Source organism: Ovis aries, chromosome 19 (assembly GCF_016772045.2).
Source record: "Ovis aries strain OAR_USU_Benz2616 breed Rambouillet chromosome 19, ARS-UI_Ramb_v3.0, whole genome shotgun sequence".
Classification (NCBI taxonomy): domain Eukaryota; kingdom Metazoa; phylum Chordata; class Mammalia; order Artiodactyla; family Bovidae; genus Ovis; species Ovis aries.
In genome coordinates, this window is record NC_056072.1 from 21,537,743 (window position 1) to 21,563,664 (window position 25,922).

Here is a 25,922-nt window from a genome sequence, read left to right on the forward strand (position 1 = left end):
GCTAAGGAGAACTGAGGAAGTCAACACCCCCCAGCCTCCAGCCATGAAGCAAGAGGTGGTTTTCCTGAGAAGTCCTGGGACCCAACGGGAGCCAAAGGGCCCCCTGGATGACTTCTCCTTCCATCCCTGACACTGCTCATCCACTGCCCTTCTCCCTCCTCAAGGCTGGAGTCCTCTCAGCTTCCCAGCGTTGGCCTCCTTGAGAGGTCTCCTGACTTCTCCTCCTCCCCCGAGACAGACACTCACCTCCTGAGAAAGGATGCTGGGAGGACCGCCACCCCTTCCCCAACTGGCTGGGGTGCCTCTGCAGCCTCTCAGTAGGTTCACAATGGGGGCTGGTTGCCTACTCCACTGCAGTTTGAGTTCCCACACACAGGTTAGTGGTCTCCCACTGAGTGACTCGGCTGGGCACCCCCAGTTTCCAGCCTGCGGGGACTGGCACTCTCCAGGGAGCCCCCAGCAGGTATTCACATGGCTTTAGGGCCAGACTGCCAGGAATGGTGTTGGCAAAAAGGCACTGCCTTGTGGCTGGTGGATCTAATACTTCCTGGGCCCTCTCCTAGCACATGAGACAGACATCTGGTTTCTCAGCAACTCGGACACTGAGGTAAGAATTTCTCGATGCAAAGATTTGTAGGAGGTGTGACAAGAAGTTCTCCCACCAAGAATGGCATGGCTGGGAAAGCTCAGTGAATGCAGGGGCTCTGGGCAGGCAGGGTAGCTGGCTGGGGGTGACTTCTGGCCCTTAATCCTTGTCAGCTGACTGCTCACAAGGCTCCTGATAAGTCTTTATGATCAAGACAGAATCTCAAAAGCACTGTGGAGTTTTCTGTGACTTTCAAGTAAGGTGATTAACAGAAAACTTCAAAACTGGCCCCCAAAAGATTTAAAGATGGGGCACATTCAAATAGAAAGAAGCAGACAAAGTGGGGTGGGGGAGAAAAGGAAGGTGTGACTAGGGTGAAAACTACAAGCCACCTCTTCTAAACTTGAAAGAATTGAATGAGAATGCAGGCTGTTGCTGCTAAGTCGCTTCAGTCGTGTCCGACTCTGTGCGACCCCATAGATGGCAGCCCAACAGGCTCCGCCTCCCTGGGATTCTCAAGGCAAGAACACTGGAGTGGCTTGCCATTTCCTTCTCCAATGTATGCAAGTGGAAAGTGAAAGTGAAGTTGCTCAGTCATGTCTGACTCTTAGCAACCCCATGGACAGCCTACCAGGCTCCTCCATCCATGGGATTTTCCAGGCAAGAGAACTGGAGTGGGGTGCCATTGCCTTCTCCGGTGAATGCAGGCTGCTATACACAATACAGATAGGTTTGTGTTAGCATGAATGTTCAAACATGGTTTAATTCAGTACTATCAACACCAGGAGGCAAAGAAAGGACCTGAAGACCTTTCAGTTCATGTGTGAGCCTGGAAACCTGACCTATGAACATCTGTACCAGCAACCACCACAAGGTCCAGTCTCTGTAAGAACAGACCCTGCTTCCGCCCGGCCCAGAGCTGCTAGCACCCTTGCCGTGTTCACCCAACGTGGAGGTTATGGAGTACAGTCCATTAAACCTGGGCCTGCATCCCAGCTCAGCTGCTGAGCGCTGCCTGGGCAACTGACTTAACCCTAAGTCCAACTTTCATCTGCAGAAGAGGACACCCACCACCCTGTGTCTTTTTATCCTCCTTCTCTGAGTTAACTTTTTCTCCTTCCCTTTTTGCACTCTAATCACTCCGTCTCTTTACCTTCTCCCTCTCTTTCTTTCATTTGGTTGTGATGGGTGGCTTGCGGGATCTTAGCTCCCTGACCAGGGATCAAACCTGCACTCAAAGCAGTGGAAGCACGGAGTCCTAATCACCGGACCACCAGGGAAGTTCCATACCTTTCTTTCAAAACCTTTTAAGACAGTCATCTCTGGGGCAAAACCCCACCTATTTCTCCCCATCCCCAGAGTTCACCCTTCCTGGCTCCCCACTTTGGTAGTTTTCTTTATTAAATGCGTAAAAGATATGGGAGAGGTTCACAGACTGCAGATGGCCCAACCCATAGGAGGAGGAATACTTCTCAGCACTCATGGAACCAGTGTGGAGGATGATTTCTTACAACAGAGTCTATTTTGTCTCTTCTGTTGAACTCTTACTATTCAGAGTGTGGTTCATGGACCAGCAGCTCTGGCATCCCATGGACGCTGGTTGGAAATGCAGAATCTCAAGTTCTGCTAGTGCCCGCTGAATCAGAAGCTGAATTCTTACCAGCTCTCAGTATGACTCATGTGTACTCTGAACTATGAGACGCACACAGTTAGACTTCAGGGCCTCCTCGGGACGGCATCCCCAGGAAGCCCCCTAGAACTTGGGTGCTGAAGAACTAGGGCCATTTGAGTGCTGGCCTGCCCACACCCACTGCCAGTGAGCAATCCTCAGCTGGGGTTTCTTTACATACAGAGCGTTATGACTGCATCTGCATAAGAAACGCACAAAGGCTCAAAAGAATTCACCTACCACTGCAAGACATGTGGGTTCATCTCTGGGTAGGGAGGGAAGATCCCCTGGAGGAGGGCATGGCAACCCACTCCTGTATTCTTGCCTGGAGAATCCCATGGACAGAGGAGCCTGGTGGGCTACAGTCCACAGGGTCGCAAAGAGCACAGCTCAGTGCTGTACACAGAATGGGGCAGAGGGCTCCAGCCCTTGGCAGCAGGAAGGGCATCAGTGAGTTGCGTGGTCTCCATTCACAGCTGATGGCTCTCCTCTGCAGAGGGAGTGGTGTAAATCACAGAGCCTCTAAACTTCACACTGCATGCCTCCTTTGCTTGGCCATACACACCCGAATATTTTAATGAAGTTCAGAACCACGGGTACGAAAGGACAGCTGGCCTGGGAGCCTCAGAGCATGTGTTTGGCGCCTCCACAGTCCCCGGCCTGGGAAGAGTGCTCTGCACACCTGCTTGACTTCCCCCTTCCTGGGACCCAGGACTCATCAGCAAGAAGATTAATTTGGGATTAATTTAGGACTCAAATTCCTCCATCACATGATCCCTCCCTGATGATTAGCAGAGTGTCTCCCAGAAAGGTGAGGCTGAGGCCAAATGGACCAACCAGGCTGAACGCCATAGAGTGATCATTTTAAAAACATACCATTTCTCTAAGTGAGAAGTGGTGTGTTTTATTTCAGTGGTATGTCTTATTTAAGGAGAAAAAAACAGACAAGGATCCATTATCAAGAGAAGAGGCCAAGTGGGCTTCCTTGCTGGTCCAGTGGTTAAGAATACACCTGCCAATGCAGGGAACACGGATTCAATCCCTGGTCAAGGGAAGAACCAACACGCCGAGGGGCAATGAAGCCTGGGAGCCACAACTACTGAGCCCACGTGCCTAGAGCCTGTGCTCCACAGCAAGAGAAGCCGCTGCAATGCGAAGCCCGAGCACCGCAACAGGAGCGGCATCTTCTTGCTGCAACTAGAGAAAAACCAAAGCAGCAACGAAGGCTCAGTACAGTGAAAAATAAATAAAAATCAAAATTAAAGGGAAAGAAAGGCCGAGTACATAGACATGGAAGGCCGGCTACTGCGTGAGATACAAGGTGAAACCCCAGTCCTATTAAGTAGCCATGTGCTCATCTCTCTGAACCTCAGAATTTCCTCCTTTAAAATGGAGATGACACCCCACCTGGGGCTTCTTAAATGTGAAGACACATGGAGATCTAGAGCCTGATGTCTGGCCCATGATAAAGGATGGGCAGACATGGCTGTCATCGTCCTTGCTAGCTCTCAGCACTGCGCTCCAAGCTGGGAAGCCAGGCCTGAAGCCTCCAGGAGCCCTGCCCGCTCACCTTGATCATCTCCGCCACGTAACTCTCGGGCCCTGTGTACTCCGTGGAGTCCTTCACTTTCACCAGGACGATGAAGCACAGGTAATGCCACATGTTGTGTTCTTCCTTGATGTGCTCTTCAAATGTGACGGTCTTGTTGTCAAACTTGTCTCTTTCCAACCCTAAAAAAAAGAGACAGAGAGCCCCGAGTGAGCAGCCATGGTGCAGAAAAACCCATGAAAGAACTGCCAGAACAGACGAGGTCGTGGGTTCACTCCTGCCTTTACAAAGAGTTGGGTCCTGTGGGCCTTATAAACACATGCACTTTTGTATCCTAGCAGGAAAACACAGGCCGTGAGTCAGACGGACTTGGGCTTGATTTCCATCTTTGTCACTCACCAGTCATCGTTTGGTCTCCAGTGTGCCTTAGCTACCTTTGCAGGGGATGGGAAGACACCATCTAGGTTCCAAGAGCATGCGGGGGTTAATCGAGCATGGGTGTGACAGGCTCACGCACAGCAGGCAACCAGTGAATGGGAGTCCCTTCTCCCAGGTAAATGCCAAAATGTAGACATGTTAAAAGGTTTCTGAGGAGGCAGAGTAAGGACAGAAGGAACTTTACGTACATTTTGAACTCCAGCTGCTAAGTTTATATTTTGCAGAGGTCTGGGTGAGTAATTCTGAAACAAGTTTCTGTGTATTCTTAGGTTGAGCACATAGACAAATATACGGTGACACTGGGAGCCAGATATCTAACTGTTAGAGAAATATGGAGCACCAATATGGAAAGGGGGAAAGAACAAACTCTGTAATGGCGAACTGGAGTTAGAGGTCTGAGGATGACCTCATCCTTTTTCATATGTTTACAAAAATAGACACAAAACTGTGTGGATCCATGTATCCTTTAGATTTATGCCCTAATTAGCCGTGGCAGCAGTGGCACACCAACAGGAATGAGCACATCCAGTGACCAGATCTTGGATTCTAAATGTCATTCTCCACTGAACAGAACTAGGGCTCTGTGGAGAAATCGCTGATACCAGGGCTGGGTGAGAGAAGGTACAAGGTGGGCTGGAGCCTGTAATACCTCACAGTGCTAAAAACACTAAGAAAGTCTGTAATAAATGATGGTGATGTGGCGAAGTACAGAAAGCAGCTTTGAAGGAGCTCTCAAATTTGGGGCAGTTTGAGCATCAAGATAAATTATGACAGTAAAGGATTATAATCCACTGAATTAAAAAAAAAAACACAAGAATCCATGTTGTTACAAAGTTCAAATATACATGGAGGAGAGAGAAAGCTATTTCTTAAAAAGCCAGTAAACAAATGTAGAAACAATAATAAACTAAATAAAAATCACCATTTGGCAACCATCACAATCACAGACTCAGGCAAAAACTGGATGTAGACACTGATGAGTTAACATTTGAGAATTAATGCAATATTTATGTCATCTCGAAGGATCTCCCTATAAAATGGTTCTCAATGGCACAAACAGAAGAAAGTAGCTTCCGAGGAGAAACAGGGCCATTACCATCTTAACCAAGTGATCAACGTTAATATGACCAGTTACTAGATGAACTGGCATCATGTACCTCCTGATATTCTGGAGAAGGAAATGGCAACCCAGTCCAGTATTCTTGCCTGGAGAATCCCACGGACAGACAGCCTGGCAGGCTACAGTCCATAGGGTTGTAAAAAGTTGGACATGACTAAATGACTAACACCTGATATTATGCACTGAGGAGAATACACTCTTTCTTTGATGTTCCTATAAGAAATCCATAACATTAATCTCATACCACCGGAGAAGGCGATGGCACCCCACTCCAGTACTCTTGCCTGGAAAATCCCATGGATGGAGGGCCTGGTAGGCTGCAGTCCATGGGGTCGCTAAGAGTCAGACACGACTGAGTGACTTCACTTTCACTTTTCACTTTCCTGCCTTGGAGAAGGAAATGGCAACCCACTCCAGTGTTCTTGCCTGGAGAATCCCAGGAACGGCGGAGCCTGGTAGGCTGCAGTCTATGGGGTCGCACAGAATCGGACACGACTGAAGCGACTTAGCAGCAGTAGCAGTAGCATGGGAAAACATCAGACAGTCCCAAACCAAGGGACATTGGATAAGATAACTGACTTTTAAATTCTTCAAAAATGTCAATGAACTCAACACATGACCTGGGACTTACCTTTGCTATAAAGGACATTATTAGGGTAAAGTGTGAACTTTGAATAGAATATGTAGATTAAGTAAGAGTATGACATCCTTGTTAATTTCCCAGTTTTCATAATTATATTGCATGTGTAAGAGAAGGTGCCTATCTTTAGGACATATATAGTATTGAAATAAAGATAAAGGGGCACCATGTCAATCACTCTCAAACCGCTCAGAGAAACAGTGTGTGTGTTAATAAAGAAAATGATAATAAACATATTAAAGTGTTACTTCAATATGTGGGGAATCGGGATGAAGAGTCCATAAAAATTCTTTGTACTATTCTTGTGACTTTTCTGAAACTCTGGAACTGTCAAAATGAAAAGGTTTAAATGGTTTTAAGGGGGCAAAAAGCTATGATCTTAATTTTAAAAATGGAAACGTGATTACTTTGAGTATACATACTGGTGAGAAATTTATGTATTTAGTAACCATTGATATATTAGGAACAATCCTGAAATGATTACTTAGCTCCCAAATTCCTACAAGATTACTTTGCATTTTACAGGTATTTCCTTGGAGTTAGACTGACAATGATTTCTTTGGTACCCCATGCACCTCTCTTGCATAGCAGTTTACTACTTATTAGTAGGTGTCTGCACTGTGCAGGCTCTATGCTAGGACTGTTTCATAAACTACCTCAACTAAGTCCCAAGATAATGCAGAGAAGTACATTATTGTATCCATTTTACAGATGAGCAATAAAGGTTCAAAGAAGTGAAGTGACTGTACCATGGTTACATGGATCATAAGTGTCAGAGTCTTAATCAGAACACAAGTCTGACTTCCAAGCTCTGAGCATTTCCACCATATGCTCTAAGAGGGCTGTATTTCCACTGAAAACCTGATACCATCTGCAGTGAAGACATCCACAGGCTGGAGTTGAGTGAAAGAGCTCCATTCTAATTAATCAGAATGGGAACAAGAGATAGTCTGGCAGCCCAACAACCAAAAGGCCCGAAGACACATACATTTCAAATAACGTATAACGATGTTTCTGCTACCCCAAACTTCATTTCTTAAAACAAACCAGCAACTGCGGCACTAACTCACGGCACTCCAGATATTTCCCAGGAGAACAGAGCAGAGGCCCACAGAGAGTCAAGGACAGGGACGCAGGGGAAGGCAGCAGCAGCCCCTCCCACTGAGGGCCAGAGCACCCCATCCCAACGCCCCAGCAGGAGCCGGGTGCACCACTCACCGCAGATAAAGCATGTGGTCTTTAAGATCTCCTCTTTCTTCTGTTTTTCACTCCTCAGGTCAGCAAAGGTGTCAATGATGACCCCAAAAATCAGATTAAGGACAATGATGATGACCATGAAGAAGAACAAGAGGTCATAGATCACTCGAGCAGCAAAGAGGGGCTCCTGGAAAAGAGGAGCGGGGGTAGGGGGCAGGGATGGTGGGGGTGCAGGTGGTGTAACCTGTCAGCAGGTACCCCCCTACCCAACCCCTGGGTCTGCAGACCTTAGGGCAGAGGAGTGGGACTGAATGCACCCAAATCAGATGTCCCAAGCCCCCTGGCTCACCCCACCCCCATCAGCACATTGGGCATCAAGCTGTAAAAGCCACAACCTCATCTCTTTTCACACCCCCTGGGCACACTGTGAGTTCTCCAAGTGTCATGTGGCACCTGCCCACTTCCTGGGATCTAAAGGGTTTGCAAATATGTTCAGGAAGGCCAGACGGGCCTGAAGGAAAGAATCATTTTAGCAGACAGAGTGGAGGGCGGAAGCTGCCCCTTTCCATGGCGGCGGGGGGGCTTCCGCCCAGCATCACAATTTGATGAGAACCAGAGTGAAAAGGAGCCCTAAGCAGCTGGCTCTGCGCGTCTATCCATCAGGCTCTCGGCGCTGCCCCCGCGTCTGCAGTTTACACTGGAGCCCACTGCGCTGTGCTCTCCCCGCCCCCCGCCTCCCCACCTTCCTTCCCCTGGGGCGCAGCTACCTCTTTGGATGGCTTCCTGAGCACATCGCCCACTCCACCCCCGCTCCGCAGCCCGTGACTCAGCACCGTGACGATGCACATCAGCAGCGTCTCGCACGTGTGCTCTTTATCTTGCTCTGTCTCTTCTGCAAGGACCAGCTCTGCGAACACGGCAAGTCAGGGGGAATTTAGAACGTGAGCGGCAAGACAGACCAGGATTTGCAGATCATGCTTCCTGAATGCCATCTCACCAGCGGACAGAAAGGACCCAGAATCAAGCGTCAAAGGCTTTCTTTGTCACCACTCTGTTCATTACTAAACCCTGTTCATTTCTCAAGCCCAGAATTGCCCTTACCTCTATTAAATCTAAAATACTGTGCCCTTTTCAGATTTTCAACTCCAGTCCCAGCACTGAATAGACATTTCAACTTAGATAGCTGCTTATGAGTTTCACTAGTGATTCAGTGGTAAAGAAGGTGCCTGCCAATGCAGCAGGAGACACGGGTTCTATCCTTGGGTTGGTAAGATCCACTGGAGGAGGAAATGGGAAACCCCTCCAGTATTCTTGTCTGGGAAGTCCATGGACAGAGGAGCCTGGTGGGTTACAGTCCATGGGGTCGCAAAGAGTCTCACAGAAGAATCTGAGCAACTATATAACCATAAAAACAACAGCAACCTTTTACAATTGGCCCTCTGGACAAATCGTTTTACACCTTAAATTGGAGACTGGTGTTCATGGGGGGAAATTTTTTGACTGCCTTTTTCTTTTCTCCAGCGGCAGCCAGAAGGGTCTTGCTAAAACACCAGTCTCATATCACTCCCCTCTCAACAACTTGCATCAACCTTTGAGTTAGCTTTAACCTCCTTATCCTGACCTGCAGACCCTGCATAATCTGGTCCTTTGTTGACCTCTCTGGCTTCATTTCTTCCTACTCTTCCTCCTCATGATCATTTCCCTAGTCATGCTGTATTCTACCTCCAAGGCAGCATCAGACACGACTTAGATGCTAAACAACAACAACAGAATACAACACAGTCCCAGGCAAATAGTGGGCACTCTGTAAATACTGGCTGAATCAATTAAGCCACTCTTTTGTTCCCATATAGACCGCCCCCCCTGTTCATTCCCCTCCTCTCTCCCTGCCTTTCCTCCTTGCTACTGGCCTTCTGAGCTGTGAGTCTGCCTTCATCTGCTTCCAATGTCACGTGCACCCTGAGCCTTGTGGGGAGGCTGCACTAACATGGGGCTTAAGGCTGCGAGGTCCTACCTTCTTTGGGTGCCGGAGAGGAGCAGTTCTCCCCAGTCTCCACCCTACACACGTCAGAGTACAGGAACTCGCTTGCCAAACTCTCGCTGGCTTCTGGGAGAGAGAAGGCAATTTTATGATGAACAATCTGGCAGCATATGGTTAAAATGTTTGAAGTCCCAAATTCACGGCTGATTAAACAATTCTTTACATAAATAACACCCTCCAATCCTGCCTATAAATCCGAAGCAGAGATGCAATTTACACTTTCGTTGGGTGATCTGGATGGGAGAAAAGCCAGAAATGTCAATTCCTGTAAGCTTACTAGAAATATCGCACTTAAATAGCACCTCTCCAACTTTAAAGACAAACAGCTGAAACTCCCTGACAGATACTACTGAACACACAGACTCCGGCAAGATTTAGACCAAGTCTGTGTGAGAAGCAGGAATGGCATCAGATCAGTTTAGTTCAGAACCCTAAGATGGTTGGCAGTGAATGTCAACTTGGAGGCTGGGGTTACATGCCAAGAACGCAGCCTTTGGGAGGGAGAAAAAGGCTTGTCTGGCTTAGTCACAATTCTAGTTTGCTCCTTGGACTCAGGGCACCTGGCTATCTGACGAAAAATCAGTAATATTTCACTTACTAGTGTCAAGTATTTTAATTGAGGGAAACTAGCACTTGGGGATCACTCAAGTGTATGATCACTGTCTCTCTCTCTCGTAACAGGAAATCTCTTCTGGTTTTGCTATAAATTAAAATCATATGAGCTCAGTGTAAAACTTGCATATTGTAAAAAGGTCCAAGAGACAGCCACTACGTGCAGTTTGGGTGTATATTCTTCCATATTTTAAAAGATATATATGAGATTTTTAGGGGCTTCCCAGGCGGCATAGCGGTAAAGTATCTGCCTGCCAATGTAGGAGATGCAATGGGTTCAATCCCTGGGTCGGGAAGATCCCCTGGAGAAAGAAATGGCAATCCACTCCAGTATTCTTGCCTGGCAAATCCCATGGACAGAGGAGCCTGGCTACAGTCCATGGGGTCACAAAAGAGTCGAACATGACAGCAACTGAGCACAGATGTGAGATTTTTCATTAAAAAAAACTATCTACACAGATCCTATTGTAGTTATTCTTCTCCAGTTTCCCACCATATCTTGGGTACTTTTCCATGAAGGTTTATAAAGACAAACCATATCCACAGGGTTTACCACCCCATGGATGAACCATACTCTAATGAAACACTCCCTTATGTTGAGATTGCTTCCAATTTCACACTGCAATGAACATCTGCTTCTACAGTTCTATTTTTAAAGGATAAATTGCTAGAAATAGACTTACCAAGCCAAGGGATGCCTACTCCCATACTCTCAATATACACTGGTCAAACTTTTAAGAAAACGTTGCACAAGTTTAAAATAGAAATTCAATACATAAATTAAATGTAGCATTTGGACACTCACACTTAGCATCTGACGTATCATATCACCCTTTGAATGCAGTGAAAACTAAGTCCTGTATTCAATTCACACTCTTGAGTGTTAGGGAAATACCTACACTGCCAAAGTCGTCATTGTTCGTTCGGTTGTAATCAGGAAACATTCTTTTAACATTAAAAAAAGATCAGAAGGTCCAAACCTACCTGGAAGAGAGGTTTCATTGGGCAGCCTATCTACTTCCAAGATGAAGTCATCTTTGAAGAAAAGGTAGCCCACGATGGAGAACAGGTAAACCAGGATCAAAGCCAGAACTGCCGTCAAGATGATGGACCGGCCGTTGCGAGTGACACTTTTAATGACATTGAGCAGAGTCTCTTCTCTGTACACTAAATCAAAAAGCTTTAAAAACAAACAAAAAAAAGGATGTCAAGGGGACAATGTTAAGAAGCATCTCTATTAGACGGACATCAATGTCCCCAAGGATAACTTCATTTATAAAGAATTTACCCTTTGGCTAACTCAAAAGCATTCTACTCTAGGGAAGTTCAAGAGGGAGGGGACACATGTATACCTACGGCTTACTCATGTTGATGTATGGCAGAAACCAACACAGCATTGTAAAGCAATTATCTTTCAATTAAAAATAAAAATTTTAAAAAGCATTATACTCTTTTCTCAATATGCTACACTTGCCCGTCTTAATGGTGAAAACCAAGATGGTAAAAATAAGGAAAAACAAATATCAAAGAGGAGGGTGGAAACCAATAGTGATTTCAAGTTGTCTACATACAGTTTCGAGGTCCTGGGACAAAACCCAGGCCTGTACCAGGGAGCTGCATGGGACGGGGGAGAGGAAGGGGAGGAGGGGCCTGGTGTGTGTTCACTTAGGGGCCATTTGATGGAGCTTCTGTTAAGGGTCAGCACTCTGGATACGGGACTGGCCAAGTCCTGGGCCCTGACCGCACGTTCTGCTAAGGGCCAGGCCGGGGGGCAGGGTCTCTGGAGTTGGACAGAGGTTCAAACCCCAGTTCAGCCACTTGCTGTCACCAGGACCAGCTACCAACCTCTTCCTCTGCGAGCCTCAGTCTTGCTATTTGCAGAGTGGAAGAGACAGAGTTACCATGAAGAATAAAGAGACAATATATATACGGTGCTTAGCATACACTCATATATATGTGCTAAGTACACAGCCAATGGTAATTATCATTACTTTCCTGATGAAGAGCCTGGGCCAAGGCCACCCTGACAGAACGTGGCAGGGACGCTGGTGGTGGTAACACACCAGGAAGCCTCACCGCCTCTCATCCCACTGGGAGGGGCTGAGACAACCTGCTGTTCAGGACGCGCTCGTAATCTCGGCTTGACCTCTGCCAAGGGGCCTGGGCGTGGCAAGAAGTTGGCTTCATGAGAAATGGAGGCCCAGCGTAGGTACTCAGAGGTATAGGAGACCAGTGGCTGGTTATCTAAGAAGTATAATCTCAGATATTTGGCTGGAGAAATGGTGGGGAGCCACTAGAGAAGGGCTGAATGGGGTTATTTTGGAGCTGGGAGCTAGTTTTAATATGGTCCTGCTCATGCCATCTGATCTCTTCCTGAGAATCCTGCCTCTACCACGGCTCCAGGGAATGACTGCAGAGCCCACAGAGTCCAGGGACAGGCATGTGAACCCTGTCTCTGCTTTTAATTTGTTGCAAGATGTTGATCGGGCTATGAAACCTCCCTGGACCTCAGTTTCCACATCTGTGAAATCAGTGGACTGAACTAGCTGATCTCAAAGTCCCTTTCAATGCAGAATTTAACTTCGGAGTTCATTTTCTGCTCAATTAGCCCTCTGCCTCCAGAAGGCCAGTCTGTGTCCTGAGGCCAGTTAAGGGCATCGGGTAAAGGAGGACACTTAAAGGAAGCAGAGAAGAGGCCTTAATTCAGATCTAAGAGTACAAAAGGCTAATGCTGCTGTTAATGCTGGTTAAATATTTTCTAGCAAGCCACTATGAAGCAGCAAGAAAGAGCAACTTCAGACAACAAATGACACTTGTTTTTTGCGAGTAAGAATTGTAGAGATTATACAACCCCCAAATCACTGTAATAGCAAGTGATTTTTTTTCTTTTCACTTATCTATAATTTCTGATTTTAAAATAATGGCCATGCATTACTTTGTAATAAGGAAAAGCTTTCTTCTAACTAGAAAATTAGATGAGTTCAATGGAGGAGACTTTTGAAAGCACAAAGGAAAAAGAAAAACAAAAAATGCTAATTATTCCAATATCCATAGACATTTATTCAATAAGTTCTTTCCTTCTGGCCTTATTACAATTGAAAAAAATGTAACTTATGCATATATATTTTTATAAAAGTATTATACCATAATCTGGCATATAGTTGGCTTGCCTTCTAAGAGAATCATGAACATTTTCAGGTAAAAAAAAAGATCACGTATTTAAAGTACCTGCCCAGGTTACAACTTGATTGAGAGACTCAATATCTCTGGAAGAGTGTGATCCAAATAGGAAGCCCAAGAATACTGGAGTGGGTAGCCTATCCCTTCTCCAGCGGATCTTCCCAAACCAGGAATTGAACCAGGGTCTCCTGCATTGCAGGCAGATTCTTCACCAGCTAAGCTACAAGCGAAGTCCCTAAAATAGTATCCTTTTTCCAAATCTAAATGAATAAGTATCAACACAACTCTGGTTAACAATAAGCAGTGTTCTAATTTTCTGGAAATACCTTTTATCTCTTCCTTCTGGTACATTCATTTATTTTATATTAGACATTATTTTAATATCATCCTGAGATATTTATACTCTCTTGAATTTGGGCAACAGAGTTGCTATCTATGTCAATATTCAATAAAAAGAACAATTAGATCTATTTGGATTTTGGAGAGCTTTTTCATTTTATGCACATGGATCTTTACTAAGGCAAGTTTTACTTCATGATGTTTTTGTGAACAAAGCTTCATAAGCTTTGTTTCTGTTATAATTATTCTGATTTTGACCTAAGGAAGAAAATCATAAAGTTCATGTTGGTTTCAAAAACAAAAATGTTCACCTAGTATTCCAGTGTATTGAAAAACTGCTGTCTACTCAATCCTCATATTTTTCTTTTTTAAACGGTCAATATAGTTTCAATTCTATATCATTAAGAGTGATGCTGTGATGAACACCTCTGTGTGTACATGCCTCTATACTCACCTACCCAGTCATTTCTTTCCGTCACGTTTCTAAAAATGGAATTGTTCGGTCAAATGTTGTATCACACACACGTTTTGCTCCACTGCCTTCCAGAAAGGCTATGCCAATTTATCCCAACCACTTAGAAAATGATGCTCTTTTTGGCTTGCTCTCAGTAAAACTGGGCACGTTCACACCTTTGAACCTTTCCTTACATCATGGGTCCAACATGGGATCATATTTTAATTAGCATGTCACTGTTTGACATTAGAATACCTGCACATTTACTGACTATCTGCATTTCTCCTTCTGTTACCTGCCTGTGAATGAACTCTGCACACTTTCATCTCGGGATGTTAATAGTTTTCTAAGGACGCGGCTTGAATGCAGCTGGGGACCGGGTTCAGCCAGTTTTGGGGTGAACTTACATTAGACCACAGTCACTGGCCCTGCCTTTTTGCCCTGCTGGCATGGAGCATTCACAAGCTGGTGACATGCGGCTTTTTCCTGCTCCCAGTCTCCCTCCAGTTCCTTTTTGTCACAGGCTTTCCTCATTTGTGGAATAAAGTGAAGTTTCAGTATTTTGCCTGCGGTTCTCAACAGACACATCGAATGCTGCTTTGACCCCAAAAGGAACACCTCACTTGATGTCCCAGAAAGTCAAGGCCCAGATGGTTTAGAAACCCCCCAGCAGCACTGAGGAGAGGCATCCAACCATGGTCTCGCTTGATCCTGCAGGTCCTTCTCAAAGTGCACCGAGCCCAGCTAACATCGCAGCGAGCTCTGAGCATCTCTGATCTTGCTGCGACAGCTGAGAGTCGGGAGAGCGGGCATGCAGATGGCGCCGTGAAATACTGCCTTCACTGAGGCAACAACTTCAGGCTCGAATGAAAGGCAGCTCAGGGCCGGACTCCAACTCTCAGACCCCGGAGTCAGCGTGTCGCGTCTCTGCCCCTGACTCGTATGGGACTCCGGGCAGGTGACCTGACTCACCAGGCCCAGCCTTGCCGGGGATCACATGCAGAGATCGCCCACCACCAAGGCAGACCCACCCGTGAGAGGGGACGGAAGGAGCCCATGGGGCACGTCAGTAACTCACAGTAACGGCTCTTTTCTACTCTGTGAAGCCCGGGAGGGCTGGGACGACTCTGCCCAGACTCACTGCGACACCCCCTGGCTTCTGACACCAGGCGGCACTGCCAGTGGACAAAAGAGGAGGACTTTTCCATGAACACAGCGGAAGCGGGCCCCAACCCTAATAATAATTTTCCATCAACCAACAAATTTTAATGTTAGTTATTAGTTTTACCTACAAACAGTAGACAGTAGGAAGAGTTACCCTCTCCCCGGGCGAGATGGCATTTCTGTGCCAATCTCACAAGTGAGACCCCCCCTCAGCAGGGATGGCAGAGCCCCCTGACTCAACTTTGCTTCCTTTTCTCAGAGAGACCAGGAATTTATTGGCCTAAGAAAGAGAGGCCAACAAGCTAGAACCCCCTCCACAGATTACTGTGTGAGACAAAAAGGCTCAGAAATATATACAGAACTCGAAAGGTCTCTGATAGACAGTGACCAAAATAGGGCACCTAATGGCATCACAGGTGGCTCCAGAGACCTCTTTGCCTAAAACCTCAAAGTCTGGTCAGACCTATTTTTAAAATGAAGGGGAAGAATCCATATCTCTGCTAGCATGCACCGCTAATGGAAGGGGCAAGTCCTGGCGTTCTTTACGGTGTTTGGATGGGAGAAGGGCTGACAGAGACAGTAGTAATAGCCCTCGCGCAGCATTTCTGCTGTGGGGCTAGTCTCAGACTGACATGCGCAGTAGTGAAGAATCCCCGTGATGGCCCTGTGGGGAAATGGACTGCTCTCCCCATTTTGTAGATGTGAGCAGCACACAGCAGTTAAGCCACCAGCCTGGAGACCACATGGACTGCACCTCTTGAAAGTGCTTTCCTTGCTCTGCCTTTTTTTGCAAATAAGTCCCTCATTGTTTTTTTTTGTCTCACCATGGCTTGCAAGATCTTAGCTCCCCGACCAGGGATCAAACCTGCACCCCTGGAAGTGAAAGCACAGAGCCCTAACCACTGGACTGCCAGGGAATTCCCAAGTCCCTCATCTTTAGTCAACACCTAGACTTTGAATATTTTTTATCCTCAGCAACATTTTAATATACTTCTTCTATTTCCTTTATGGATGGTTTTGCTGGCAGAAAGGTCAATTTTATGCTTCCTATCATTTGATGTAGGTACAAGGAAATGGTTTTTTACCTACAACTCCACAGTTCAAGATTCCCTGTAATGACGAGAGAATAAGCAGACAGTGGTCTGTCACTTAAAAGCCTGCTCAGGAGGAAGATAATAGGATCAAGACATTTAACCACTCAGCTCAGACTAGAGCATGACAGCTTCCGCTGAAAAGGTCTCCTGGATCCATAAATGATCTATCAAGTTCATTGCCATGGGGTCTTGGGTCTTTGAAAACAGCTCCTGCTCTTGTTACTACATGTTTTCACTGGAAGATGGATCCCACGAGAACTGTCAGAAGGGGACAGTCATACAGACATTCTTTTGGTAAGTGCTGGCTGAGCCCAAGAAATACAGAAAAACAAAGGGGGCGGGGACGGTGTGTGGAGGCAACATTTCCTGATCCAGGCTGCGGGCATCGTCTATCACTGTAAAGTAACAGGCTGAGCGTGCATGCAGGCAGTGTGATCACACACCCCCAGGGCTCCTTCTAGTCAGACCTTCTCTCGGGAGTAGCTTTCCTTTCCTGATGCCCCAAACACTGCATCCAGGGGCCTACTGCCTCTTTAGACCAAGCACCCTGGTTACCGTGAAAAGGAGCGATCTGTGATGAGAAGGAAGGACAGAGCATGCTCTCCTAGTTTCCAGCATGTAAAATCTTTCAACACCAGCATCTCACCAGCAAACTGTAGAAGAACTCATGGACGAAGAGCCCCATGGCGCAGATCAGCAGGTACAGCAGATGATAAAGGAACTCAACATCCAGAACCATGGCCCGGTAGCCTCTGGTGAACGTCCCGCAGTTGCCCACAAAGCTCATCAGAAAAATGATTTTGTTGCAGACCTGAGAACAATGACAGCCACAGTGAGAGAAGCACGGGCCAAGCCAAACTTGAGACTCTTGGTGAGAACTGAGGGCAACCTGCCCTCAAGTGTCTTTCGGCGCCTCTGCCCCAAACAGAAGCTTCCTTTTGCACCAAGTGCCCACCAGACGCACCAAGAACTGTTCTGTGGATCTCAGTCATTTCATTACTTTGCTTTTCAGGCATTATTACAAGTTAATGTGACAGTCAAATAACCTCATGCACAACGCTAATCAAGTGGCATTTGTATATGACAGAAACAAAATTCGCACATACTGAAATTATGATTTTCAAGATGAGATATGAATCATTTCTAACATTCTTACGTGAGTTAGTCAAACACAGAAGTCACCTCAATCCACTAACCCTGTGATGAGCATGATTAAAAGTGTTTTCTGAATTTCTGTTACGTTCTAGGCATTAGAGTTTTGCAATCTAATGAGAAGCAGCCAGCTCTTGTTTTCCACTGCTCCTAATTCTACACGGAAAAATAATTTTCTTGGGGTGGTAGGGGAAGAAAGGGACTTCAGGATGAGTTCTAGTCCCTTGCCCCTCTTTCCGGAAATAACTTCTATTTTATCGCTGGGGCTCCATCCCTTCCTTTATATTGGTCCTTGAGGTCTGGGTGGGGCTCCATCCTGGCCAGTCAGAATACTGTATTCCCCTGGCAACAATGATTCGTTCAGAGATAGGCATGTGACCAAATGGAATCAATGACACCCCCTGAGATCTCTGCTGGGACTGCAGCTAAGACAATTTTATTCTTTATCCTTGACCTTGAACCTGAGAGAAAGTGAGCTCTGAGGCTGCTGGCATCCATCCTGCATTATCACAGAGCCTAAGGGTACCAGCAGTGCAGAAGCAAACAAGAGGAAATGAGCCCTTATGCTATCGTCTGGGTTCCTGAATTCAGCTACACCTGAAGCCAGCCTCCTGATTCTCAGTCACATTTTCTTCTTTGCTTATTAGCATGGAGTAGGTTTTCTGACCCCTGAAACTGAAGGCTGACTTACTGTGTAAGATAGTCCTACCTTTGATAGAAATCCCAAGCTTGCAAGTCTGCCTTTAGCAACATGTTGCTAGAAAAACCTAACTCAGGAGAAAGCCAGAGAGAATGCGCTTTGGCTGCATTTTGTAAAACCATGTCCTGCCACCCGAGCTAGCTTGGCCACAGGTGCTGGGGGAATGCTGCCAGTTAATCTGGTGGGTCAGTGCAAGTGAGCTTCTCAGCAATCAGATAAGGGAGGAAGCCAACACCCACGGAGAAGGTTAGGTTTTCTCAGACAGGCTCCACTTTCAATCCACCAGGTCTTTTTTTCCTTAATATTTTAAACTTTGCCAGTGTCAGATCTTTTTTAGGGTGAGAAAACATCATCGATTCTGAATGAACTGTGCTGAGGTTTCCAAGAGAGGGAAAAAAGGCCATGCTCTGGTTGGCATTCCTGGACCTCCAACGTGTCATGCCCTACAATCTTAACAACGGAGCAATCTGCTTTACCTGAATCTGCTCTCCTCTTTAACTTCTGCCCTAGTTTTCTCACGGCTACTTTCCTTCTCCCATTGCTCCATGTAAGTGTTCTTTTTTATTAATCCTCTCTAAATAACTGTTTATTGTTTTAGTTTTCCCATCTCTCCCTCCCTCCCCTGGCTAATGTTATTATGAATGGCCACCAATTATCCACATAGGGTCTTTTCCCCAACTGATTGATGTTACAGAAGAGAAAACTCTGGAATGACATAAGACCAGAGAAACAAAAGAATTAACTCATAGAAGGCAACCTCTGAGATAGTGCTTTTTCCTTCTATTTGTGTCTTCTGTATTTCTTTCTTAAAATACTTCCACTCACTGCAGGTGAAGCCTGCATTGCCTCCTTCAGTGCTCATGTCTCTTTTACTCTGGTCATACATTTCTAAATGCCAGGCCTAACACGAATAGCTAGTCTTGTCACCTCAAGTCAAGTAACTCAATAACTCAGGTCTATCTGCACCCCGAAAACCAGGTCTTGCCTGACTTCAGTGTAGCTGGCTGCATTATTCCTCTCCCAGTCTTATGTGACTGAAAATTTGGAATTATTCTTGCCTGCTTCACCACCCAGTAAAGATAGGAATACCTTCGCTGCCTAGAGAAAAGCACCAAGCCACGCACCGTTTTCAGGCATAAGGCTCAGACCCTATGCCCACCATGTGTCACCATTTCCTCCAAAGCTCTGACATCTGTATCTTCATTCTCCACTATGACCAAGAGGCAGGCTTGTCTCATGTAAGGGGGACATGACTCCGTAAGGGGTTCCCCTGCCTCCAGTTCACCTACCCCCAACTCAAATCCATATATATATATATTCATGCCTCTACTGAGGGAGTTTTCTCAACGATACTTTACTTCTACCAATTCTCTGCTCAAAAACCCTGAGTCAGGGACCTTCCTGGTGGTCCAGTGGTCAGGACTTCACCTTCCAACGCAGGGGGTGCGGGTGTGAACCCCGGCCAGGGAGCTAAGATCCTACATGTCTCTTGGCCAAAAGACCAAAATATAAAACAGAAACTGTGCCGTGGTAAACTTTGCAGATGGTCCACGGAAAAAAATCTCTAAAACAAAACCAAAAAGCCCTGAGTCACTTACCAGTATTGGGAATAGAATTTCCCAACCTATATTCCATATAACACTAATTTCAAGTTACACTTTACAAAACATGTGGGCAAATAAGTTTGGGAAATATGAAGACCCAGTGTTCCCTTCTTAGAGATTCATCATGCGTTAAAGTGAAAGTTGCTCAGTCGTGTCTGACTCTTTGCAACCCCATGGACTATACGGCCCATGGAATTCTCCAGGCCAGAATACTGGAGTGGGTAGCCTTTCCCTTCTCCAGGAGATCTTCCCAACCCAGGGATCCAACCCAGGTCTCCCACGTTGCAGGTGGATTCTTTACCAGCCAAGCCACAAGGGAAGCCCAAGAATACTGGAGTGGGTAGCCTATCCCTTTTCTAGGGGATCTTCCTGACCCAGGAATTGAACTGGGGTCTCCAGCATTGCAGGCGGATTCTTTACCAACTGAGATATGAGGGAAGCCCTCATGTGTTATCAGTAGGTTAAAGTCTCAGAAATCTTTCAGTAAAAAACCTTGCATTTTCCTTGACCCACCATTTCCCACATTAATTTGACTAAGGAAGTCCCTTTTCACCCAAGATTTATCAAATTGGGACAGGCCCACCTGGAGGACGGAGCCCCAGTGGGTTTTCCTAAAGTTTGGGGCCCAGGTTCCTTGTCCAGAATCAGGCCCTATATTTCAGTACATGAACCACTGAGGAGGTGAAACTTAACTGTTGGCTGTCCCTTAAGAAGGTCTGGGCTTGCCTCGCTGCTTCCACCAGCTGAGAGAATGCTTCTCCCAGTTCCTGCCTCCTGGCCTGATGGCTTCCATTCTTTGAGACAAAACTTCCTCTCCTTAAGCGTGTCAGCTTGAAGTGGTCTCTTGTCCTCTCACACCCTTACTGCCTCTGCCATCTGAACACCCATTTGGGGACATTTATCATTGCCCTAAATTACAGCATTAACCTATTTTGCAATATCACTTCCATTTTTATGCAGTGACTTCAGCTTCCTTATATGCTCAGGGCAGAAACCTCTGGAAGGTGGTTTCAGATGCCCACAGATCCCAACATGTTCCTTTTTGGCAGGAAACCTCTCCAATTTATGGCTTGGTATCAGTCATGACCATTTCCTAAGGATTCCACAGAGGGAGTCGACGTCCACCCTTGCACACGGGAAGCTTTGGACACACTGAAACGGCACTTCCAAACGTCACTACTGACTTTGCGGTAACCCATCTTCTGACGCCTGGCTTCTCTTCTGACCTCTCTACCTGCTCCCTCTCTGAACAGTCCCTCTTGCCTCTCTGCTCTGTTCTCTGCGGTCCTCACCAGAAGCGAGGGCTGTGTTCACATGCAGTCATTGGACTTCCTGACTACAATCTCTTGTCCTAGCACACCTATGACCTGATGGGCACGATGAACCCAAATCTCAACATCTCTCTCCCTTTGCTTAATTCTGAGAGAAATATCCCCTGACAATGAGACTGCCAGTGTCCAGAGAGCACATGAAGGGGTCCACTGTCCCGTGAAAAGGGAAGAGGGAGATGCCCACCTGCAGCTCTCCTCTGCTATTTTAACAGCTCACCCAAAGGATATATTTTTCTGCACTGCAGGCACAGGCCAAAACTCCAGGGAGACTGGAAGGCATTCCTACTCAGATGGAAATAAACAAACAAAAAAAGGCAGTGGAGGGATTCATACTTACGTTGAAAGCTCCCAGAAGAAACAGTGTGGGTTGTAGCCCGACGGAAAATATCAACCGGAGAATCGTGGAAGCGATTAAGGCCCGGATGCCATGGGGCTTGGGGAGGGCGATGACGATGGCCAGAGAGATGAGCATGGCCGTCCACAGCAGCCCCGACCAGTGCGGTTCCAGGGTCCCTGCAACCAGGAGGCAGGGCTCTCAGAGATCAGGGCTTTCCCCTCACAGAGGGGACACACCTGAGAGGGTTCAGTGACAATTTCTTCAAGCACCTCTCTGGCCTGCCTTGGCCCAACCCTGACCTCCAGTTTTCTGCCCCCGACATGACCAGTCACATGCATGCTGTCTTACCTCTAAGCCTTCGACGTCTTCCTTCTACCTGGGAAATTCTCTCCCTTTCCTATTCACCTGAGGTCTTAGCTTAGATGTCACCTCTTCCAGGGGGCTTCCCAGGTGGCATGAGTGGTAAAGAACCCACCTGCCAATGCAGGGGACATAGAGAGACGTGGGTTCGATCCCTGTGTTGGGAAGATCCCCTGGAGAAGGACATGGCAACCCTTTCCAGTATTCTTGCCTGTAGAATCTCCACAGACAGAGGAGCCTGTCAGGCTACAGTCCACGGGGTAGGGAAGAGCTGGACATGACTGAAGTGACTTAGCACGCACGTACGCGTGCATCTCTGACAGGAAGCCTCCCCCATCCCCTTTCTCCTCACAAAATAGGCTAGGTGCTCCTTCTGTCTCTGACCCTCGGTATCCCTGCTCAGCCCTGTGGGATACTGTTTTCTAGCAGTCAGTGCCCCCCCTTCCAAGCCCCATCCCCACTGGACTCCAGTCTCCTGAAGGGAAGTGCTGAGTACCCAGCAGGCATCCATCAGATGGGTCTGTTCCACAAGCAAAACTCATCCATGTGTCACACTTCACTCTTCAGGGAGGCGAACTGGGAGAACAGACTTCTAATTTCTATTAAAAGTATGCAAAGGAAAATCGCAGGTCCCCTGCCCGCATCAGATTTCTTCAAGGGAAGGAGGAAAGCAACTTCCGTATCATTAGCATCATCCTACAATTAGATTATCCTTGTAGTCAAAGAGCTTATACCAGTTTCTGTCATCTCTTGCTATTGCAAGTTCTATTTAGAGTGTCCCACGAGACGGCTCAGTTATATAACATGAGCCAACAGGGCTAAAAATAAGGTTCTGTAAAACACTCATTAAAAAAAAAACACCCCTATTTCAAATGCTGTCACATTTTGAGTTTCCTTCAGATGTAAACAAGCAGCACTACATGATTAAGGCTGCTTATATAAAGGAGTTTCACTTCTCCAGAGCTGCCTGGACGGCAGCGCCGCCTGGAAAAGCAACGTCCTTGCAGGTCCCAGGCTCTCCCACCAGCCTGTGGGTTGCCCTAGTTCCTTTTGTCCACACCTGCCAAGACTCACCTTCTCTCTCAGAACTGTCCCCAGACCCCAGCCACCTGCCTCTTCTGTTTTGATATCTTCCGGAAGGAGAATCTGATCAGGGATGGGCACTGAAAGGCAGAAGATTTCCAGAAACGCAGGAAGAAGTGGGTCCTAGGGTCAGGTGTGTCCCTTCCTGTCCTTTTAACAATTGTTAGATATGGTATCAAGCCCTTCATTTGGATGATCACTTAGTTTCTCCTCTTGGCACTCTATGAGGGTACTATGCTGCTGTTGCTAAGTTGCTTCAGTCGTGTCCGACTCTGCGTGACCCCATAGACGGCAGCCCACCAGGCTCCTCTGTCCCGGGGGTTCTCCAGGCAAGATTACCAGAGTGGGTCACTAGTGCCTTCTCCAGAGGGTACTATGATCACCACCAATTTACCACAGAGAAAATGGAGTTTTGGGTTATGTATCTCACCTAAGATGAAACAGAATCTACCACAAATATACATGCTACCAGAGTTGATGGTCCCTAACCATCATTAAAAAAAAAAAAAATCCATCCATTTTAAGTGCATGACTGTGGGCAGTTTATACAGTCATCTAACCACATGTAACTGCTAACACAATTGAGACATAAACATCGTATCACACTAAGAGGTTTCCTTGCGCCCTTGGCAGCTGACGCCTTGCCCCATCTCCACTCCTAGGCAACTGCTGATTTGCTTTCTACCACTGTAGCTTTGCATTTTCCAGAATTGCATAAAAACTGGAAAAATAATATTGTAGGCAGTTTTTAAAAATTCTTTCACTTAGCAAAATTTTTAAGGTTCATTCATGTTATTGTGTATATTAATAGCTTCTTCTTTCTATTGCTGAGTAGTGGTCCATAACAGGGCTGTGTCATCATTTATTTATCCACTCAACAATTAATGGATACTGGGGTTGTTTCCAGATTATGACGAAAGATGCTACTGGGAAACTTCAAGTACAAGTTCTGGGGTGGGGATATGTTTTCATTTCTCTTGGACAAAAACATGGAAATAGATCTGAGAACCCTAAGGATACATTTAACTTCAGAAGACCTAACCATACTATTTTCCAAACTGACGCTACCATTTCCCCTTCTCATCACTAAGAGTGGGAGCTGCACTGTTTCAGATCATCACCAATGCTTGGTATTGTTGGTCATTCTAATTTTAGCCATTCTAGTAGGTTTCTCATAACATATCTAGGTGGTTTTCATTTGCATTTTTCTAATAACTACTGATGTTGAATATCTTTTTATGTTCTTATTGACTATTCATATATCCTTTTTGTGTGTGTGAAATATCTGATCAAATCTTTTACCCATTATTTTAAATGGGTAGTCTTTTTATTATTGGGTTATAAGAGTTTTTCCTATAGGCTAGATATAAGCCTTTTGTCTGACATGTTTTTTAAGTGTTTTTGCCCAGCTTGTGGCTTACCTTTCATTTTCTTAAGCATAATCATCATCTTAAACTGCCTCTTAACATCTCAGTATAATAAATGTGACCAGTACAACACATGTACCCAAATCCTGAAAGAGACAATATAAAAAATCTGCGGTCTTCCCACTCAAAAAGCAGAGTTAAAAATTAATGCTAGATATGTAAAATAAATAGCTAGTGGGAAGCTGCTGTATAATACAGGGAGCTTGGTGCTCTGTGATGACCTAGGCATGGGTAATGGAATTGGGGAAGTAGGAGGGAGGCTCAAGAGGAAGGGGATTTATTTACATATGGCTGATTCACCATGCTGTACAGCAGAAATTAACACAACATTGTAAAGCAGTTATACGCCAATTTAAAAATTATTAGAAAAAAATTAATGTTAGATTCCAAAGAAACAATTATAGAAAGATTTCTTTGAGACAGTTGGAAAAACACGAATAGGGATAGGCATGCACTGGAGAAGGGAAATGGCAACCCACTCCAGCGTTCTTGCCTGGAGAATCCCAGGGACGGGGGAGCCTGGTGGGCTGCTGTCTATGGGCTCGCACAGAGTCGGACACGACTGAAGCGACTTAGCAGCAGCAGCAGCAGCATCACATGATTTATTGTTAGTTCTTTTTAGATATGAGAATGCTATGGTGATTATACACATTTAAAAATATTCTCTGAAGTTAAGAGATGCACAGTGAAACAAGATGTCTAGACTTCTTTAAAATCTTGTAGAAAATACAGTAGGAGTATAAATGAAACAAAACAGGCAAAATGTTGTTAAAGATGGGCTGATGGGTATGTGGCAGTTTATTATACTCTTCTTTCCACTTGTGTACAGATTTGAAAATTTCAACAGTAAGAAAGTTTAAAAAGTAGTACTTTATGGGCTTTAATCACCATGGCATGCTTACAAATTCAGTAAGAATTCTGAAGCTGCCAAATTTTCATGCTTTTTAAAGACTGTGTGACTCTCAGTTCTCAACCAAAGGGGGAAAAAAACTTTTGAAAAGGAGCTTTTAAGGCCACAGTGTCCTCGGCAGCCACAAGCCTTTCAAGCCAGAGAGCCACACTGGCATAAAGGTCAGTAAACTCCTGCAGGAGGGACATTTTGGAAACCCTAGTTTCAGGATTCAACAAGAACAAATATTTCTCTTAAAAAAATACTTTCAGGTAACCAATCAGATTTTGTTTCTAGATAGGGCTGAAACAACCTTCTTCCTGAAGATGGTCAACACTGAGTATAGATGTCCCCAGAATATGTTTAAAAGGAAAAAAAATTCCTCTGAGTGAGTTGATGTGTTTGAGGGGGATTTCTGTCACTGTATAATGGAAAGGACTTCCTGACGTCAGATCAATCTCCTTCTCTCAAAGGACATCTAATTATATTTTCTGTTGAGTGCATTGGCACAAAGTTCTAAAGCCCACACTGCCAAAACAGGAAGCCTAGATTTCTACAGATCCAGGGTCAATGCCACCTTGAGCGCTACACTGTAAAGCCAGAAGGACCTTTAATAATCATTCACTAGGTCTTGAACTTGCACGGGCAAGAAACAGGATGCTCCAGAGATCCTGACTGGGTCAGCAATTATTTTCTCCTGACCACTACGGGGATTTCCAAATCCATACCTTGGTGTCACAACTACTGGCTCAACCTGAGCACTGCTTAATAGGGAGGATAAGGAGGATGAACTGAAGTGGTTTGCCCAGAGTCATGTGGCAGGTGAGCGTTTGGGCCAGGCCTGGACACCAAGTCCAGACTCTGTAGGTCTAGCTGTTGCATTGAATGAGGCTTATCACAGAAGACGAGGGAGCTATCAATGAACTGTCCCCAGACAGTGGCCTCAAAACTGCCAT

General features: G+C 45.9%; 1 protein-coding gene and 1 long non-coding RNA gene across 14 annotated transcripts in view; one reads left to right on the top strand and one right to left on the bottom strand.

Moving 5' to 3' along the window:
* LOC105603426 (uncharacterized) overlaps window positions 1-6,255 on the top strand; it is a 160,443-nt gene extending 154,188 nt beyond the window's left edge. Inside the window, exons 6-7 of the long non-coding RNA XR_006057022.2 lie at window positions 564-607; window positions 1,372-6,255. This is a non-coding gene — a long non-coding RNA (uncharacterized LOC105603426). The remainder of the gene's footprint in view (window positions 1-563; window positions 608-1,371) is intronic.
* Window positions 1-25,922, bottom strand: part of ITPR1 (inositol 1,4,5-trisphosphate receptor type 1) — a 348,286-nt gene that overhangs the window by 26,091 nt on the left and 296,273 nt on the right. For all 13 annotated transcript variants that reach the window (XM_060402187.1, XM_027958140.3, XM_027958135.3 and 10 more), the window contains 7 exons: window positions 21,208-21,383; window positions 16,730-16,894; window positions 10,837-11,032; window positions 9,214-9,306; window positions 7,967-8,106; window positions 7,221-7,386; window positions 3,826-3,986 (listed from right to left, as the gene is read on the bottom strand). In XM_060402187.1, coding sequence (XP_060258170.1) covers window positions 3,826-3,986; window positions 7,221-7,386; window positions 7,967-8,106; window positions 9,214-9,306; window positions 10,837-11,032; window positions 16,730-16,894; window positions 21,208-21,383 — 1,097 coding nt within the window. The remainder of the gene's footprint in view (window positions 1-3,825; window positions 3,987-7,220; window positions 7,387-7,966; window positions 8,107-9,213; window positions 9,307-10,836; window positions 11,033-16,729; window positions 16,895-21,207; window positions 21,384-25,922) is intronic.